The sequence below is a fragment of the Pituophis catenifer genome, unplaced genomic scaffold (genome assembly GCF_029215685.1).
Source record: "Pituophis catenifer annectens isolate HBS135680 unplaced genomic scaffold, rPitCat1.0.hap2 SCAF_8, whole genome shotgun sequence".
In the NCBI taxonomy this organism is placed as follows: domain Eukaryota; kingdom Metazoa; phylum Chordata; class Lepidosauria; order Squamata; family Colubridae; genus Pituophis; species Pituophis catenifer.
Genome location: NW_027256888.1, coordinates 59,111,221 through 59,130,700, shown reverse-complemented (window position 1 = coordinate 59,130,700; position 19,480 = coordinate 59,111,221). Strand labels below are relative to the sequence as shown.

The 19,480-nt window shown below is 38.9% G+C and overlaps 1 protein-coding gene across 1 annotated transcript in view; it reads right to left on the bottom strand.

Moving 5' to 3' along the window:
* ELOVL6 (ELOVL fatty acid elongase 6) overlaps nucleotides 1-17,898 on the bottom strand; it is an 81,433-nt gene extending 63,535 nt beyond the window's left edge. The window contains exon 1 of the mRNA XM_070948494.1: nucleotides 17,599-17,898. Coding sequence (XP_070804595.1) covers nucleotides 17,599-17,687 — 89 coding nt within the window. The 5' untranslated portion in view covers nucleotides 17,688-17,898. The remainder of the gene's footprint in view (nucleotides 1-17,598) is intronic.
* Between the last annotated feature and the right edge of the window lie 1,582 nt (nucleotides 17,899-19,480).

Here is a 19,480-nt window from a genome sequence, read left to right as displayed (position 1 = left end):
GGTACCTGGATGAAGCTGTCTATCTAGACCCGCTCCAGTCCGGCTTCCGGCCTGGGCACAGCACGGAAACGGCATTGGTCGCGTTGGTGGATGATCTCTGGAGGGCTCGGGATAGGGGTTGCTCCTCTATCCTGGTCCTGTTAGACCTCTCAGCGGCTTTTGATACCATCGACCATGGTATCATGTTGCACCGGTTGGCGGGGTTGGGGGTGGGGGGCACCGTTCTGCGGTGGTTCTCCTCCTACCTCTCTGACCGGTCGCAATCTGTGTTGACGGGGGGGCAGCGGTCGACCCCGAGGCACCTTGCTTGTGGGGTGCCACAAGGGTCGGTCCTCTCGCCCCTTCTGTTCAACATTTATGTAAAGCCGCTGGGTGAGATCATCCGTGGCTTTGGGGTGGAGTTCCATCAGTACGCTGATGACACCCAGCTGTACATCTCCACCCCAGGCCACCTCAACGATGCCCTTGAAGTGATGTCCCAGTGCCTGGAGGCCGTGCGGGCCTGGATGGGGAGAAACAGGCTCCGACTCAACCCCTCCAAGACCGAGTGGCTGTGGCTTCCAGCGTCCCGATATAGCCAGCTGACGCCATCGCTGGCTATTGGGGGCGAATCACTCGCCCCCACGGAGAGGGCTCACAACTTGGGCGTCCTCCTGGACGCACGGCTGTCTTTAGAAGATCATTTGACGGCCGTGGCCAGGGGGGCTTTTTATCAGGTGCGCCTGATACGCCAGCTGCGCCCCTTTCTAGATCGGGACTCTCTACGCACAGTCACTCAGGCACTAGTCATTTCCCGCCTGGACTACTGCAACGCTCTCTACATGGGGCTCCCCCTGGGGTGCACCCGGAGGCTCCAGCTGGTCCAGAACGCGGCCGCGCGGGGGATTATGGGGGCGACAAGGCGCTCCCATGTGACACCTCTCCTGCGCGAGCTGCACTGGCTCCCAGTGGTCTTCCGGGTGCGCTTCAAGGTGTTGGTGACCACCTTTAAAGCGCTCCATGGCTTAGGGCCGGGGTATTTACGAGACCACCTTCTGCCACCAATAGCCTCCCACCGGCCAGTACGCTCGCACAGAGTGGGCCTCCTCAGGGTGCCGTCCGCCAGACAATGTCGGCTGGCGACCCCCAGGGGGAGAGCCTTCTCTGTGACGGCGCCCACCCTCTGGAACAACCTTCCCCCAGAGTTACGTATAATAACAGACCTCCGGATTTTTCGTCGGGCCCTGAAAACCTATTTATTTCAACAAGCTGGGCTGGCCTGAGTTAAATTTTAAATTGATTTTAAATTGGGTTATCTTAATTTCGGCCAAAATATTTAATTATTTTAATACTGTTCTTAAATTTTGTATGCTTTGTTTTTATCTTGGCTGTGCACCGCCCTGAGTCCTATTTGGAGAAGGGCGGTATAGAAATTTAATAAATAAATAAATAAATAAATAAATAAATAAATAAATAAATAAATAAATAAATAAATAAGAAAAAACAATTATCATATTGCAGATGGAGTGTTCTGAATTTTACTTAAGATTTCAAAACATAGAGGAAGAAAAGGGAGAAAATTTACCTGAAGTAATTGCAAAGGTCTTAGCTGAGGCCTTGGAACAACCCAAGAAAGAGATATTAAATGAGATAGACGAAGCATTTAGAGCAGGGGTGAAATCTAGCAGGTTCTGACAGGTTCTGGAGAACTGGTAGCAGAAATTTTGAGCAGTTCGGAGAACCGGCAGCAGAAACTTTGAATAGTTTGGAGAACTGGCAAATACCACTTCTGGCTGGCCCCAGAGTGGAGTGGGAATGGGGATTTTGCAGTATCCTTCTCCTGCCACGCCCACCAAGCCACACCACGCTACCTACCAAGCCATGTCCACAGAACCGGTAGTAAAAAAATTTGGATTTCACCACTGATTTAGAGTCTACACCAGATATGCAATAAGGAATAAACTCCCAAGGGAAGTACATGTAAGATTTACAAAAAGGGCAAAGAAAACAGAGATATTACAAGCGGCAAAAATTTCAGCATTGAAATACAAGGACAAAGAACTTGTGGTTTAAAGACAAATACCCAGAAGAGTTAGAGATCTGAGGAGAGCGTACCAATTTCTAACGAAATTCTTAATATACAAAGGAGTGAGTTTTAGATGGCTAATACTTGAAGGAATTATGCTGACATGCAAGAAAAACGATATAGATTGGACTCGCTTGAAAAAGCAAAATTATTTTATAATTATTTTAAGATCAGCATAATGAAAGGTACTAGACAAGGATGTCCACTTTCACCATTGTTGTTCATTTTGACTTTAGAAGTTTTAAATAGAAATATCAGATGAGATGAAGAGATAAAAGGGATAAAAATTTAAAAAGTAGAGTATAAATTGCAGACCTTTGCAGATGATTTGATATTTATGATAGAAGATCCACAAACAACAGGTCCTAAATTACTAGAACAAATAGAAGACTATGGGAAGGTCTCCGGCTTGAAAATAAACAAAGATAAAACAAAAATCTTGGTTAAAAATATAATAGAAAAACAAAAAAGAGATATAGAAGAAAATTTGGACATACAGGTAGTGAAAAAAGTTAAATATCGTGGAGTATATCTAACTTCAAGATGTGTTACAATAAAAGAAGATAACTATTATAAATTAAAGCAGCAGATTGAAAGAGATTTGGAAAAATGGAAGAATCTTCAATTATGATTTATGGGCCGGATTGCACTGATAAAGATGAAAATACTACCAAGACTATTATTTTTATTCTAGACTGTGCCGATAAAAATTGAAAACACTTACTTTCAATATCTTAATAAGACAATAAGGAAATTTATATGGCAAGGGAAAAAAGCAAGAATAAACATAAGAATGCTGCAAGATACGAGATTGAGAGATGGATTTGGTTTATCAAATTGGGAATTATATTACCAAGCAGCAACATTGACTTGGTTAAAGGAATAGGTGGAGTTAAGAAATACAAAGTTGTTAACACTGGAAGGTTATGATTTACAACTAGGATGGCATGCTTTCTTGTGGTATAGTAGAAATAAGATACGCACATATTTTCATAGACATTATGTAAGAAATGCATTGTTATTGGTATGGGAGAAAGCAAGAGATAAATATTACGTGAAAATACCAATATGGTTATCGATTATGGAAGCATTAATATACCCAAATGTCTTTAATTTTGGAAATATTGTTAGATATAAGGATTTATTAACAGATAAGGGGGAACTGAGAGGAAAAAAGAAACTAGAAGCCTAGAGGATTGAGGCAGACTGATATATGTATATACAGATACAAACAAGATATGAAAAAGATGCTAATTTATATGGAAAAGACTGAGTTGAATGGGATACTCACAGGAACAGATGATAATTTAATAAAAAAGTTCTGTAAGTTTTTACTTAGTATTGAATTAGAGGAGGAGCAAGTAAAAGAAACAATGATAGCTTTGGGAATAAATTTTGGGTATTCAATTGATTTGGAAAAATGGCAACAACTATGGAAAGGAACTACTGTATAAATTAACGATTTCCACTGCATATAAGGAAAATCAATATAAAATGTTTTATAGATGGCACATGCCACCTGAGAAATTAGCAAAAATGTTTAAAGATAAATCAGCCAAATGTTGGAAGTGTCATCAACTTCCAGGATCATATTATCATACAGTATGTGGTGGACATATTCAGAAGCCAAAAACTATTGAAGTAAAATTAAGACATGGTTGGAGGAAATGATACATCATCGTACTGAATTTAAACCAGAGCTGTTTCTATTGGGTATCCTGCCAGAAAAAACGAGGAAGGAAAATGATTATTTGATAATACATGTGATAACAGCTGCAAGGATTGTTTTTGTGCAAAATTGGGAAGCAGAGAAAATACCTTTGGAAGAAGAAGTAATAAAAAAATTTTTAGACTGTGCTGAAATGAATAGATTAACTTTGATGATTAAGGATAGAGAAGACTCAGAATATTTTAAAATTTGGAATTATTTCTATCATTGTTTGGAGAAGAGATATAAATGATTAAGTATATAAGTATGTATAAATATGTGATGAGTAGAATATTAAATTATATTATTGACAAATTGATATTATGGATTGGATAAGGATCAAGATAGAGGAAATAATAACTACACAGAAGAAGAAAGAATTATGGAAGACAACACCGAGATGTCGCAGGGAAGAGATAATTGATGTATTAAATGTTTGTTTGTCTAAAAAATAAAAAACTTTTTTTTTAAAAAAATAAGAAGTAGGAGCCACTTTGGTGAAGTGGTTTAAGGCAGTTAAGCTGAAGTCTATATATCTGAAAGTTGCCAAGGTTGAAAAACCCTGATTTAAAGTATCAGGCTACAAACCAGGGCATCCTAAGGGACAAAGTTAGCTGGTGACTTGGGACAGTCACTTTCTTTCAGCCGTGGAAAGAAGGCAATGGCAGGTCACTTCAAAAAATCTTGCCAAGAAAACTACAGGGTCTTGTCTAGGCAGCTGCCAGGAGTCAAGACTGACTCGATGGCAACAAAACAAAACACAAATGCTCAGAAATACACAATCATAAAATAACCCTGGCTTGCCTTTAGTAAAACACCAGCAAATCTAAGGCTCTCTATGCTGAATTCAGGTCCTGTATCATATGTTTCAGTGGAGGAAATTACATCATATTCAGAGACCAGAAGTCCCTTTGACAGATATTGCCTTATACATTTGACCAATATTTAAAAACATTATTTATTTTGGACAAATTCTGATCATATTATTGTCTTCTAAGTTCTGAACTTGGAATAAATACTTTGCAAATCACTTTTTATCATCCACATTTACTTCTACATTATTTCTTTCTAGAAGAAACATCAGTGTAACTCCTAACCCCACAATTAATCTGGAAAAATAATAATATCAAAATATCTATAGGACTGTGGAGAACATTTCACTTTGATGTGGTGAGCTGTTCTGAGTATAAGGTAAAAAAATAAAATAGCAAAGTGAATTAAATCCCTCTTCAAATTGTCCTAATTTATGTTCTGGATGGGTTGTCAACTGATTATACAGCTAAAATTAAAAAAAACATATTCCTTCCATATAATATTAATCATTTATTTTGCTGCTTTTAAAAAATGTATCTTTCTAACAACTTGTTTTAACTTTCCTTTCTATGTACATATTTCTGATGTTTCTGCTAAAAGCCCAGAATGAAAGAAAATAAAAGATTGCTTTATGCTGCACAGGAAAAAAAGTACTTGACTATTTCATAAAACATCTATTTGGTTTCTGTATTATTTCCCATCTATGCATATATAATGAATTAAATTGTCATCTTTTTAATATTTATACCCTCTATTAAAGTGATCCTGACAGTGGTATAATTCAGTTGTATTTACATTTTAAACAGATATCATAAGGTTTAGAACGGAATGTTACAGGACACTATTATGTTCTACGATTTTCCTTAACATTATCGTGTACAATATTTGTATCCTAGATTAAGCTCAGTTACTGAAATAAATATTTCAGGCACTTAAAAGCAACTTCTTTTTGATGACACTATGAAATAACCTTTCTTGAAAAACATGCTCTGTCATTTATTTACACATGCATACATAGAGGTTTTGTTCTCAGTCCCTCTAATTTTGTCCAAAACATAAAACGAAAGTCTATTTCAGAACTGTCAGAAAAGACCACTCTGTAAGGAAGCTTTTAAAAAAAGACCGACAAAAGTCATGCTGTGATGCATTGTGTGTGATTCTAAGAAAAGATTTTTCTTGAGTTTTGATGGCACCTCTCTCTCTCACATTCTCTCTCTCTCTCTCTTTCACACACACACCCCAAACCCCCAAACAAAAAGCCAACTCTTCTAATGTTATGAACCTTATATTCTCTAGGAGTCAGCACAACCCTCCCAAATTCCTATTGGTGCGTTCCCTATCAGCAGACATCAGAAGGTGAACACTATTGGCTGAGTGCTCACAACGACAGTGACTGTCTTTCAATGCTGTTAGCCCAGCAAGCTGTGCAAATCAAAGCAAAGAGGAAATGGGGTGTTATGGCATGTTCGGTGGAGTGTTTTTTTCTCTCCCCCCCCTCTTTTAATTGCAATTTCCCCAAACTGCAGCTGTAAGTTAGGAACAGCAGCTTTTAGTCCCAACAGCCAATATAGACTGTATCAGTTTAAACTAAATTAGTTGTGTGTAGCTGAATGAAATATTGGATCAAAAGCATGATTTTAAAACACATTCTATACAAAAAGTTTTCTACCATCTAAGGAAATTGAAGCCTAATCCTTTCATTACTCACTCTTTGCAAAATACAAGATTTGCACATCAGCAGAGATTGAAAGGAAGATCTCAGATTATAAAAGTAGTAACTATTTTGGCAGGGGAAAATTGCAAGCTCAGTATTGCATAACAGGAGAGTACCTAGCTCATAGACTTAAACTTATAGTAAGATATCGTTCCAAGTTTTTCAGTTTTAAATACCAGTACTTTTTCTGGATCAAAAATAACTGTGCTTTGAATCTCTATTTCAAATGCACAAAAAGCCCTCAGCCCCACTCTAAAAGTGTAGCTCCCAGTAGATTACTCTCAAAGAAATGCGATTCTGGCAAACCATACAGCTCTTTTGCCATTGAATTAATGCTCCAGAAGAGTTCACTGTTGTGAATGTTTAATTAAAGAATGTGGAAGGAAAAAAAAGTGAGGGCTTTTTGTGCATTTGAAATAATATAATATAGTATAGTATATAGTATAATATACTAATAATATAGTAAAAGTGAAATATAGCATTGTGCCAAGAAATTTAAAGTTGGGAGATTTCACCAAATATCAGAACAGGAGCCAACCAGAATATACCAAGCCAGAAAAGGAGTTGCCGAACAATATATCTTTCCTGCTCAAGAGAAGCAAATGATTAATGTGGGTATACTGCACAGCTTAATAATATTTCACCAACTACAGGAGGTTCTCAACTTACATTTGAGGTTAAAATGGAACTGAAAAAAGTGACTTATGACTAGTATTCACACTTATGACCAGCTTTCCCATGGTCGTGCGATCAAAATTTGGACGTTGGCAACTGGTATGTATGTATGTATGTATGTATGTATGTATGTATGTATGTATGTATTTATTTTATTATATTTCTATACCGCCCTTTTCCTGCGGGACTCAGGGCGGTGTACAGCCAGGATAAAACATAACATATAAAATTTAAAAACATTTTAAAAAACAAATAATTTTGGCCCGAATTTAAAACAACCCAATTAAAACCAAAATTCGATTAAAAAACTGAGAGGATGGGATCAAGCCAGCCCAGCTAGATGGAACAAGTGTGTCTTCGGGGCCCGACGAAAAGTCCGGAGGTCTGATATTTATGACAGATGCACTGTCCTGGAGTCATGTGATCACATCTGTAACCTTCTCAACTGGCTTCCAACAAGCAAAGTCAATGGGGGAAGCCAGATTCGCTTAATGACTGCATGATTCACTTAACATTTGTAACAATTCACTTAACAACTGGGCAAAAAAGGTTATGAGGCAAAACTCCACAGCTGGCTTCCTTAGCAATGGAAATTTTGGGCTCAATTATGATTGTAAGTTACTACTAGCTCTAGTAATTTATATCGAATTCCAACATAAATCAGCCATGCACCATGAAGATCTTTCAGGGTATCTTATTTCTCCAACAGTAGGAAATACTATGTCTCAGATGAAGTTACATTTCCTCAAACCAGTATTTGTCTAAGTTTATGCAATTGTGCACTGTTAACTATTCAAAATATGCAGGGACAAATCTCTATTTCCCCTCTTCTTTTAGAGCATGGGAGTTCATTTTTTGCAGTAAATAAGGTAATGATTATATTTGAATTTGTATATACTTACCATTACCTACATTTTAGAGACCCTTTTAAACTAATGTTAGATCAAAGATTTAATTAACATTAAATGTGCATCACTTGCATTGCTTTATGTAACCCATGTCATAATAATAACATCTAGTAGCACCACTTTGCTGGCCAGAAGGGTTTTAATAGAAATCTGGGTAAATCTTAGCTGAATGAGATCCCATTCTTATATATACTATATATTGCTATATTTTCTATTTCACATTTTTCTTTTGGATTTGCTTGGGTGAAATCACAATTCTATTTAGCACATGTGGATTGGAAGTCAGTAACTTCACTTGAGACCTTTTCATTACTGTTGGTTTTCTGAATTCTAGTACTTGAATTGCTACTTGAATGATCGCTTGTAGAGATCAATGAAATCATTTTTGGTGCCTTGATGGATCTTTGCTGAGCACTATTGATCCAAAGGTCACAGTGTGAGAAGCACTATTGTAGACTTTGAGGACAGAAATGAATTTAGTTAATTTTGCACTTTTAATCAATATACAACCTCTAATACAATTATCCCTCAAAATTCACTTTTTAAAAAATGTTGCAATTCACCAAATGAAAAATATGCACAAAAATGTTAATGCATGGTGCCCAAATGTGTTTTCATTTCTGTAATGTAGACCAGTTGAAAAATACTACTTTGTACTAAAACATGTGGAAAATATATACTAGGCATGCAATATTACATACTAAGTGAATTTTAAACAAAATTTTGAACATGATAAAGCAATTAGACGAACTAAGATCCAGATTGAAAAAATAAAAAAAAAATCACAAAATACAAATTGACAGATTTTGAAACTTCAAAACTCTCCCATCAGAATATACGTGTATAGCCAATCACAATGCAATTAGCCTATGATTTTTGAATTTTAGAACGCAATAGTATCTTAGGTTCCTTAAGAGAGCTTAACAAATTGTTCCTAAATGGAAATACAAATGTATTTCCAAACCTCACAAGATGCACAGATAACACAAAAGAAATCTAGTTAATGCCCTGGACAAATTTGTCTCCAATCTTCTAAAACACACAGGGAATTTGCAATTGATGCATGATAACACTTCAGTAGATTAAGCTAATGAGAAAGAATTCCCTGAAAGTTAATGTTTGTAATGCTTCTATACATATCTCTGTTCATGTATCCAAGTGTTCCTTTTAAAAAATGGTTATTATTATATATGCATCAATTTGCATATAATTGAAAATAATTGAAAATAATGTCATGTAGAGGTACTTATTTTGTGTTTAGATGTACATATAAATAGTGCAGATAGTATAATTTTAGAAGGGCAATTTTCTTTGCAAATATGTATATGGAGCAGAGGTGGGTTTCAGCAGGTTCTGACCAGTTCTGGAGAACCAGTAGCGGAAATTTTGAGTAGTTCAGAGAACCAGTAAATACCATCTCTGACTGGCCCCAACCCCATCTATTCTCTGCCTCCCGAGTCCCAGCTGATCAGGAGGAAATGGGGATTTTGCAATAACCTTCCCCTGAAGTGGGGCGGGAATGGAGATTTTACAATATCCTTCCTCTGCCATGCCTACCAAGCCATGCCATGCCCACCAAGCCATGCCCACAGAACCGGTAGTAAAAAAATTTGAAACCCACAACTGATATGGAGATATACTTTTTAAAAAGATATGAAGCAGCTTCTAGCAATTTTTGTAGGAGACAGAGAAAGAGAGAGAAGGGATTATTTAATCTGTCATTTGAACATGTGAATGTTTTTAAAATGTTACCTAATTTTAGGTTCTATTTAATTGGGCCAAACTATGTTATAATAATAATTTTAATTGATGTTTGTGTATCTATATTTTTCTTGACTGTACACGGCCTTGAGTCCTACGGGAGAAAGGCGGTATAGAAATATAATAAATAAATAAATAAATTTGATTAACTGGAAGCACAGCTTTAATCAAAAATTCCGTAGTTGCTTCATCTTACTGATTTTCTACTGATAGTTGACAATTCATAAAACTTGGTAGTATCACACATCTAATTATTACAAAAGTGACATAAATTTGCTATATCTTAAAATCTCTTCTGCATTTTAAAACTATAAACCTACTAATTTAGTTACAACACTGTTTAATGTAAATAGTTGGCTTTGCTTGAGGATACAAACTGCATTTCAAATGTATTTATGCACTAAATTTGTTTTGTCATTCCATCTCATAAGCAGGTATAACAACAACAGTATTCTAATAGTTGCTTAAATATAATCTGTTAAATGTAGAAGACTCCCGTGTTGTTTAAATGTTTTATATCAGGTAGAGGTATACAATTATTCTATAGCAGACTAGAGTTAAATATAGCATTCTTAAAAAGAATCCCAGCTAGCTAAACACTAGTTAGTTCTACTGTAGATGAATAGGGAGTTCACAAGAGTCAATACATGTAAATAAGCTGCCTAGCTGAAAGACATTTCTGTTCTCCTCATTCAGCACAGAAATGAAGCCACATAGAAATTCAATTCCCCATCTCTCCTTTATCAGCTTCCAAAATCTGTTACAAAAAAACAACCCATTAGTTTTTGTGGGCTTGTTTGCAGTACTTGGTTAGAATGTACTTAATAATCACCACAGAATATGTATCAATATACTGCATGTACCTCAAAATTTGCAGAATATGGGTAACAGTTTGTTGGCTTACAGAAAACTCTCTTATTAGAGAACATAATATTACATGAAAATGCTTGGGATAAACTTGACTTTGCTTTTACCTTGTGACAAAACTAATTAAATTATACCCAATGACTAGCATTGCAACTGTAATTACAAGGGAATGCAACATGTAGCACAACAAAGAATTTGACTGGTAACCTATATAAAAAAAAGTAACATATTTTCCCTGCCCAGTTGTGTCTGACCTCTAGGGGTTAGCCCTCATCTCCATTTCTTAGCTAAGGGAGCCAGTATTGTCCGAAGATCCTTTCCAAAGTCATGTGGCCAGCAGAATATGTTGAGGGGCAAGGAATGTTGCTACCTTCCTACCAAAGTGGTATCTATCTACTTGGTTTTGTATGCTTTTGAACTGCTAGGTTGGCAGGAGCTACCGCAAGAACAGGAGCTCATCACGTCATCTGGTACGTGGATCCGGACTGCCAACATCTTAACCGTTAGGCCACCCCACCCCTTCAACCCAGGTCTATATGATACCTTATATTGCTAAAAGACATTATGTGACAGTCTTGTCTGACCAAAGCTCATGACAAATGGGCCCATTTGATAATCACCAAGGTATGTGGAAGATTGCAATGTGGAACGTAAGAGTAAACAGTGTAGATCAATGAAGAAAGATGAAATAAATAAAATAGATATGTTGTGTGTCAAGAAATGAAAGAAAAATAGGTATGGTGTATGTGTCAGGAAAAGGAAAGGGTGTAATATTCTGATGGATGTTTGAATCTCAAGACTAAATGTTGCTCAAATGCTGTGCAATTGTTTTGAGGAAATAATTTTTAAAGCATCATCAAGATATAAATGTAGATGTATAAAGGCTGGAAAGAAAAAGATTTCAAGCTTCCTTTCTTATTCTATGTTCTTATCAATACTGTATCTTTTCTCAGTTGACGCTTCTTATCTTGTAGTTTTGAGATGAGCACCTGGCAACTTGAATTTGCCTTTCGGAAACTGACAAGCCATCCTAGGAGAAAATGTTTAAAATAGCCTTACAGCTCTTTTCTCCCCCCCCCTCTTTCTTTCTTTCTTTCTTTCTCTTTCTTTCTTTTCTTTCTTTCTTTCCTTCTTTCTTTCTTTCTCTCTCTCTCTCTCTTTCTCCCCCTCCCTCCCCAAATCTACAATCATTTACATTTATTGCCTCTCAGCTCTACTTAGTTCTGTAGCGCTTACTGTATACAGACTTATATTTATATGGCATTTTATTGCAATGAAAGTCATGAGAATGACTTATTGAAAAAGAATCTTTAAGAGCATAGAGGTTGCTTTTGTCTGTTATACAGCTTAACAAAGCCACAACAAAAAACTAAACACATATAATAGAGTCTCTAGAATCAACCAACGGAGGATCTTCTACAAAGAAGAAAACTTTTTTTATTGGAAAAGTTGTAATTTAGTTAGAAAGTACAAGGTTTCATTGAACAAGCCCCAGTTACAGTCCAAGTAGAACTAAAAAATGATTTTGTACCTTTTTTTAAAAAAAAAAACCCTAGATATCCACTGCCAACTCACTACAGTTAAGATAGAAGTATATGGACTAATAATATAATTCTGTATAAGCAAACTTTTATATATTCAAGATAATAGATCCAAAGGATTTGTCACTTTTTCTAGAATTTTCTGAAACAATATGCAGTTAAACATGAGGTGGCATTTCACTCCAGTTCATTCACAAAATACAGTCTTACAAATGTGACACCAATATGTAGTTATCTAACATTAAAGTTAACACAGTTAATTCCCCTATGAAACTGAACAGCATGTGATGAACATTACTATGTGAGATATCCAGCAGGTAACATTGTGCAACAAATTAGCATACTCCAGGGATACTATAATTATGACTGTGCAATACACCATATTCTGTATTTCACATTTTCATAGAGCATTCCGGAAACTTTTTAAAAAGAAATCTCTTTCAGATAAATTTATTTTGATATTATAGCTGAAGAAATAGAGATAGGAGCTATATAGTCCTTGGAAGTTAAAACTTAGTAAATATTCAAAATATAGTCGAGCTGAAAGTATAAAATGGTAAGTTATATTACTAGAAAGATTAAAATTCATTTTGTAGTGATTGAAGATTGAAATTCTCCAATTAGCTATAATTTGGGTTGTCTCAATATATAATCTTTTAACTGAGTTCCCAAGATAATTGAACATAATAAGTTTAGCCAGAAATAATTCTGCTGTTACTGGAAAAAACTAAGAAATAACAAAACTATAAGTAAAAATATAATAATCTTATGATGTACAATGTAATTCAGCAACAGAAATTGTGATTTCTGATCTCAAGGAATCTGAAGTTCAAATCCACCCCCCTCACAAAAGTTTGCTTAGCAAGTTTGGACCATGCACTAACATTCATCCTACTTGACAGAAGGCTATTTTTCCAGAGATAACACTGGAACACGGATTGCATTGAGTAACCAAGCTTATCTTGCATATATTTGAGATTACAGAAAAGTGATTTCAAAATTTTGTGTGGTTCTCATGACAATTTGATCCTCTAGTATAATTTACTTTTTGTAACTTCTCATATAATTGTCCCACATTTTAAGTCATTGTCATTATTACTGTATATGTATTGTTTGCAGAATCAGTAGTGAGCATACATTTATTTCAATGTTTATGCAACATTTATTTCTCTTCAGAAAAAAAAACCTAAATAGTGTGTGTGAGAGAAAGAAAATACCTTTCTTCTTTTATCTTGTGGGTAGCACTACTGACAGAAAGTGATGATTTCCCCCCCCCCATTTCTTTGTGGGAGAAGAATGTAAAGAAGGGAGGAGCTCAACAGGCTGTTTAACTAGTTAATGTGATGTAACAAGAAGAAAAGTACTGATAAGTCTTGTGACATTTTAGAAATTAATGTGTATTATGGTGCAAGGCTTTATAGAGTTACCAATTTTTAAGCAAGTGGGTTTTTTTACTAAAAGATCTACCTTGACTTGTGTATGGTCACATCAAGAGACATAAAATCACTTTTATCTAATATGCTATGTTTACTAGTTTTAAAAGTGGTTTACTTCTTGTTCTTGGCATATTGTCCAAATCAAACCATTAGACTAAGGGCAGTTGTTAAATTGTGAGCAGAGGAAAAGGAAATATAAAACCTTACAGTGAGTTTGTATATCATGGTCAACTGATTTTAATCATGTTTTGAATGAAACACTACTGTCTGGATTATATAATGCACTACTTTAAATCATGATTTATAAATTGCAGTTGTTGAATTGACACAACACACTAAGCCCAAACAAAACAAAATCTAATATGGCTTAATATATGAATTGATCATATTGATCAGACTAGAGCAGATCTTATGTAAGGAAAAAACTTGGAAAAAAGGAATTTTTTTCAAACACATCGCCATAATTCTTACTTATATTTACTGTAATCATGCCACAATCTTGCCCTGACATCAGTTTCATTAATTTCCCTTATCTTCGTGAAGTTGCTTCTGTTTTATCCCCAGCCATCAGTGAGACTAGCCTAAACATTACAAAAGTAATATTCTTTCCCCTTATTTCAGTGCTTCTCAACAACTGCCTCAAGGTGTATAAAATCTTTGCCATTCCTTACACTGAAGTTAAGTGACCTGTAATGGCTGTGGAGAGAAATGTGTTTGGGATTTTAGGAGGTGTAGATCAGCCAACTGTCTTCTGATCACTAGCTAGCTTCCAGCCCAGCCATTTATTTCCTAGCATTTTGTCTTCTGGGTTAGCAGTTGGTTTCTTGAGTTCCTTTCATAGCCATCCTTCCCCATAATACTGTTTTTGACACCTGGCTTCTGACAAAGTAGAAGAAACAAACCTTCCTTATTTTGTTAGAGAAAAGGGCATATTTAGGCTTATTAGCTAGTTTCCTGTACAGTTTCAAGCATTTTTGTTTCCCCCCATAACAGCTGGTCGGTTTTAACTCACCTGTTTGGCTGTTTACCCTGGTTTTGGGGGGGGGGGAAGGGGAGGTTCTGAATCAGAGTTCTAGTCAGTGCCTGGACACTCACCTCAATTTTCTTGGCAAGATTGCAGAAGTGTTTTGCTATTGACTTCTTCCTAGGCATGAAGAGAATGACTGCCCTCAGGTCACCCAGCTAGCTTTCTGCCTCAGGTAGGTCTAGACTTCACAGTCTCCCAGTTTCTAGCCTGATGCCTTAACCACTGCACCAAACCACCCCTCAGTCTTTCTATACAGTATTTTCCTGTTTCATATAATTTTAATAGGGCGGGGACAAAATGGGATGTGGGTGGTGGACCAGACCAGAGAAGACGGGCAGAATCCTGAAGCAGAACTCAGTCCAGTTCCTCATCAGTCACTTTGCCTATGACTCCCCTTTTTCATTTGGTATGGGGGTGGTGGAATCCACAATCCAAAACTTGAAACTGAAGTGGGTCCTTTTATTTCCATTGCGGGAACCACAGGTTGCTCCTGCATTTCTTCTGAACAGGCCTTTGCCACTCTGGGAGCTGCGTGATGTGCAGTCACCATGAACAACAGACACCCCACCCCCACCCCCCACCGAGTGCCAAAGCCATATTTGCTAACGCCTACCTATTTAGCTAGCTGGAATGGGCATTAGTAAGTGGGGGGGGAACCTATCTTGCTTTTTGTTTTCTAGGGCACCTGGCAGCCTTCCCTTCAGCCCATTCTAAATTCATACTCTGGGCCAAGTTTTTCTGTCTGCTCAGGGTAGCTACAGGCCAACCTGCTTCTGGAGAAAAGGGAGGGAAGCCGCTGTGTTGTGCAAGGCCGCCTCAAATGGTCCCTTTGCCGACAGTGGTCCAAGGCAGGGGTCTCCAACCTTGGCCGCTTTAAGCCTGGAGGACTTCAACTCCCAGAATTCCCCAGCCAGCAAAGCTATGCAAAGCTGGCTGGGGAATTCTGGGAGTTGAAGTCCTCCAGGCTTAAAGCAGCCAAGGTTGGAGCCCCCTGGTCCAAGGGACAACTTCGACCTCACGCCGAGGCTGCAAAGCGAGGAAGGCGGGAAAGGGTCCTGCTAGACCCGTCGCGTGGAGGCCGAAAGTCGGTCAAAACCCGCCAAAGCAGCAGCCGGGGCCTGCTCAAGGTTGGAAGTATGAGACCTGAAGGCGCGCGTCAAGTGGCTGGAAGCGAGGCTAAGTCTGCGCCCTTGCCACTTCAGCAAAAGACGCCGTTGTAGCATACGGGGTACGTGGTGGAGAATAAGCCACGCCGAAAGGAAAAATAAAAACCCGGATACCCACGACTAAGAGACACGCGTCTATCGGAGCCCTCCCTTCTTTCCCAAATCGCGGCCGCTTCAGTTCTTAAAGCACTGAGGCTCAAACCTCCCCCGAAAGGTCCTTTTCATTCATTTATTTATTTATTTATTTCCCCGCCCCCCACGTTTGCCGCCCTTTCTTCCAACGCAAACAGAGCACCGGCCGGCGATTTCGAGTCGCTCTCCTCCCCTTGTAAGAAACTCAACTCTGCACATGCGCCGCAAAATTAACGTACAAGTTTCCGGGATAGAAGAACCCCGAGCTTGCCATAAACCCCGTAAAAAAAGACTCGGCCCAAGCTCCCGGCGCGCACCTCCTTTCTCCTTCCTCCGCCTACCATTCATTCGCCACTCAAGGCGTGTGTTGGTTTTGAGAAAGGCGCGCGCGCGCATACAGGGAGCCTCGCGGGCCGGCCTGAGCAAGCGTGAGAGCGAGCCGCCGCCGCCGCCGGTTGGTCAAGGGATGCGCTGAGAAGAAAAGCCCTGGAACGACCAAACCGCCTCCCCCACCTCCCCGTGTTATCCCACTAAGCCTAAAATAAATAAATAAATAATCCTCCAATGTATCTTTTCGGCCTTTCCAACCTATCGAAGGTTACTTCTATCAACCGCTGTGCCTCGTTAAGAGGTTGCCCCAGCTTTTAAAAAAATAATACTTCAGTCAAGGTCATTCCAAGCCGCACAGGTTTCTCCCTTAAAAGTCAGATGGCGTTAGGGGAGAAGGAACAATCACAATAAGCCCAAAGCCACGATTTTAGTTCGCCATGGGATTTTGACGACGCAATAAATAAACTTTCCGAAGCACCCTGGCAGGAGGGCATGAAATATTAGCCTAACGTTATTAGCCTAACCTTTGCTATGGATAACTTAAGGGACTCACCGAAGATGGGCTACACTACTCTCTTTTAACTTCCCCTCTTGAGCTTCAGGCACACTTGGGTTCCTCCCCATCCATCCCTTGAGCCCTGTGTCCCTCCACGGCAGCGCCTTTTAATAAGTCACCCAACAAATCAATTTTATGGGTTCTCCATATATATATGTATATACCCCCCAGGAGGAGGTGAAGAAGAAGAAAACATGCCCGCCAACGGGTTAAGGGGCGGAAATAGTTGGAAGGGAGGGCAAGTGGACTACTAGTAGTACCAACAGGAGTTTTAAGACCAGGGCACGGAGGTACTCCGCGTGATTAGGGGAGGAAGATCAAAGGCCCGAGCCAAAAAAAATAAATATTTTTTTTAAAAAAAAAGGCGGAAAAAAGCCTATTGAATCCATCACTTGAAAATATAGTATATTATATAATTTATTCTGCACCGGAGGAGGAGGAGGAAGGGGGGGGGGCAACCCAGGAGGCTCGTTCCCCGGCAATGGTATGTTCCTTTTCAGTCCGAATACTAGAGCCAGCCACGCAAAAACACGACCTTCCCCCCCAACCGCGATCTGCAGACACCCCCCCCCAAACACACAAATCAGGGCACCCCCTAAAAAAAAAAGCCATGCATCTATATCCACGTACGTATCCGAGGCGCGCCGGGCAACGGAGTTCACCCTTCGCTCCCGGTCACTTCACGGCTCTCGGGTTTTACTGACCTGACCCCCCCTCTCCCCCTTGCCGGTCTCCCTCCACCACCACCACCCTTCCTTCCTTCCTTCCTTCGCTCCCTTTAATCCATGCCATGGAGATCGCCAGACGCAGACGGTCACCACCTCGCCTGGGGAAGGCGCGAGCTCCGTAGTGGAAGAAAGCGGCCAATCCGGCGCACCAGCCTCCCTCTCATCACTTACCAGTTTTCTTGCATCCATTGAATCGCTTCATTCTCGTTGAACTGCTTCTCGAATTCGTATTCCTGCAAAGTCAACACTGACATGTTCATTGGACCGGTCTTTGAAGAGAACGCTTCGCTACGCCTAGCTGTAGAGTCTGCGATAGACCCTGTTTTTCCACCTCCCTTGGGTTTTGTTTTTTATAATTATTATATTTTTTCCCCCTTCCCCTTTCGGAGCGTCTCGTCAGGTGTCTTCTCTTCTGGCGTCCTTCTCCCTTTCAGCTCTGTGCTTGTCGTAGCATTGCTTTTCTGCTCTTCCTATAGCCTCTCCTCTCTCGTGTCTGGAGATCTCCTCGTCTCTGCAATCTAGCCTGGGCGGCAAGGGATCCGCGGCGGTCTTAGTGCTCAACCTTAGTCCTCCCAGAGCCATTCATTCTCTGCTTTTAAGCGAGACATTAGTTTTCGGCCACGCTCCAATCGTCGTTTAGAAGGCGGAGCTTGCAGCGGTCCGAAGGAAAGCGTCCGTCTTTTTTGTAGGTAACCCCGGTAAATTAAGATGCCGCCGTTTGCCTAAGTTCTTCTTGAAGGGTTTGCTTGGTAGGATACTCAATCAAGAAGAGTAATAAAGAAAGGATCACGCGAAAAGAAACAATAAGAGGATAGTCATAGCGCGGCAGAAGGCAAGCGGTGAATATACCTAACTGAAAATAATTTTTTTTAATGCTTTGTCTTTTGCTTCGAAAACACCTTTTTTTAAAAAAAAAAACAACCCAAAACAATGTGATAATGATAAATAACGAAGCAAATCTGATGAGGAAGTGAAGATGAAAAGAAAACGGAAAGCCAACTAATCACTAAACTTTATCCGAGTACATGTTGTTTTATATCAGCAGTTGCTAATATAAAATGTTTTAAGAAAGGGATTGCCCTGCACACTTTAGTAAAGGCTCGTGGAATTCAAATTGGAACACGCTGTTTTTGAGTAGTGAATAATTGATAGGGATACAGAGGTCAAGTTGCTTTAAATAAATTATCTGTATTTAGAAATTACAGCTTGATCATTTATTATGCTAAGTCCTAATAGGGTTTATATGGTGTGTTGATTTAGCCTGGTGTGTGAATTGTATTATTTCACTTCTTTTCTGTTCCAGGACATTCATTCGCTTTTGGTTTGTCCACACCAGCACACAGGATAAGATGAGAGACTCAGTAAGTGTCTGAACCAAATGGATATCACTTGGCTAATCAACTAGTAGTACCGGTATAACAATATAGATCTAGAGTGGTTAATGATCTGACAAAATTAATGTTTTCTAAAGGGAATGATTTCTGTTCTGCAATAATTATCATGGCTTGCCAATTTTCTTACAGATTACATTAGGGATGTCAAGTGTAGAAATAGACTTGTATAATACCTTGATTATTTGTTCCTACTTAAACCCTTTCTTAGAATCAGATACATAACATAATAGAGATCTTTTCCTGCCAAATAGTCCCTACCATGTTCTGCCTCTTTAATTATAATCCAGGATTATCCCTTGACTTTGGGGTCTCTATACAATCATTACAACATCAGGAGGCATCAGCTGGCACTCTTGCTCCTGTTGGTCCTCAGTTTTGTTATTATAGAAGAGCACTACAGCAGTGTCTCTCAATAACTCTGTTAGACCTGCAATCTAACACTGGTGGTAGTTCTAAACTGGAACTGCAATAATGTCCTGATTGGACCATTGTAACAAGCTTTACATTAACTTAAATTGGGTTCAAAACATAGCTAACTAAAGGGTAAAAGGTATCAGAGAGTTTCAACAGTCAACTCTTCATTTTAGCACCAGCTACACTGAATAATTGCTATGTTCACCCAATAGAGCCTTGATAGTACAGGGGTTTAGTGCACCCTG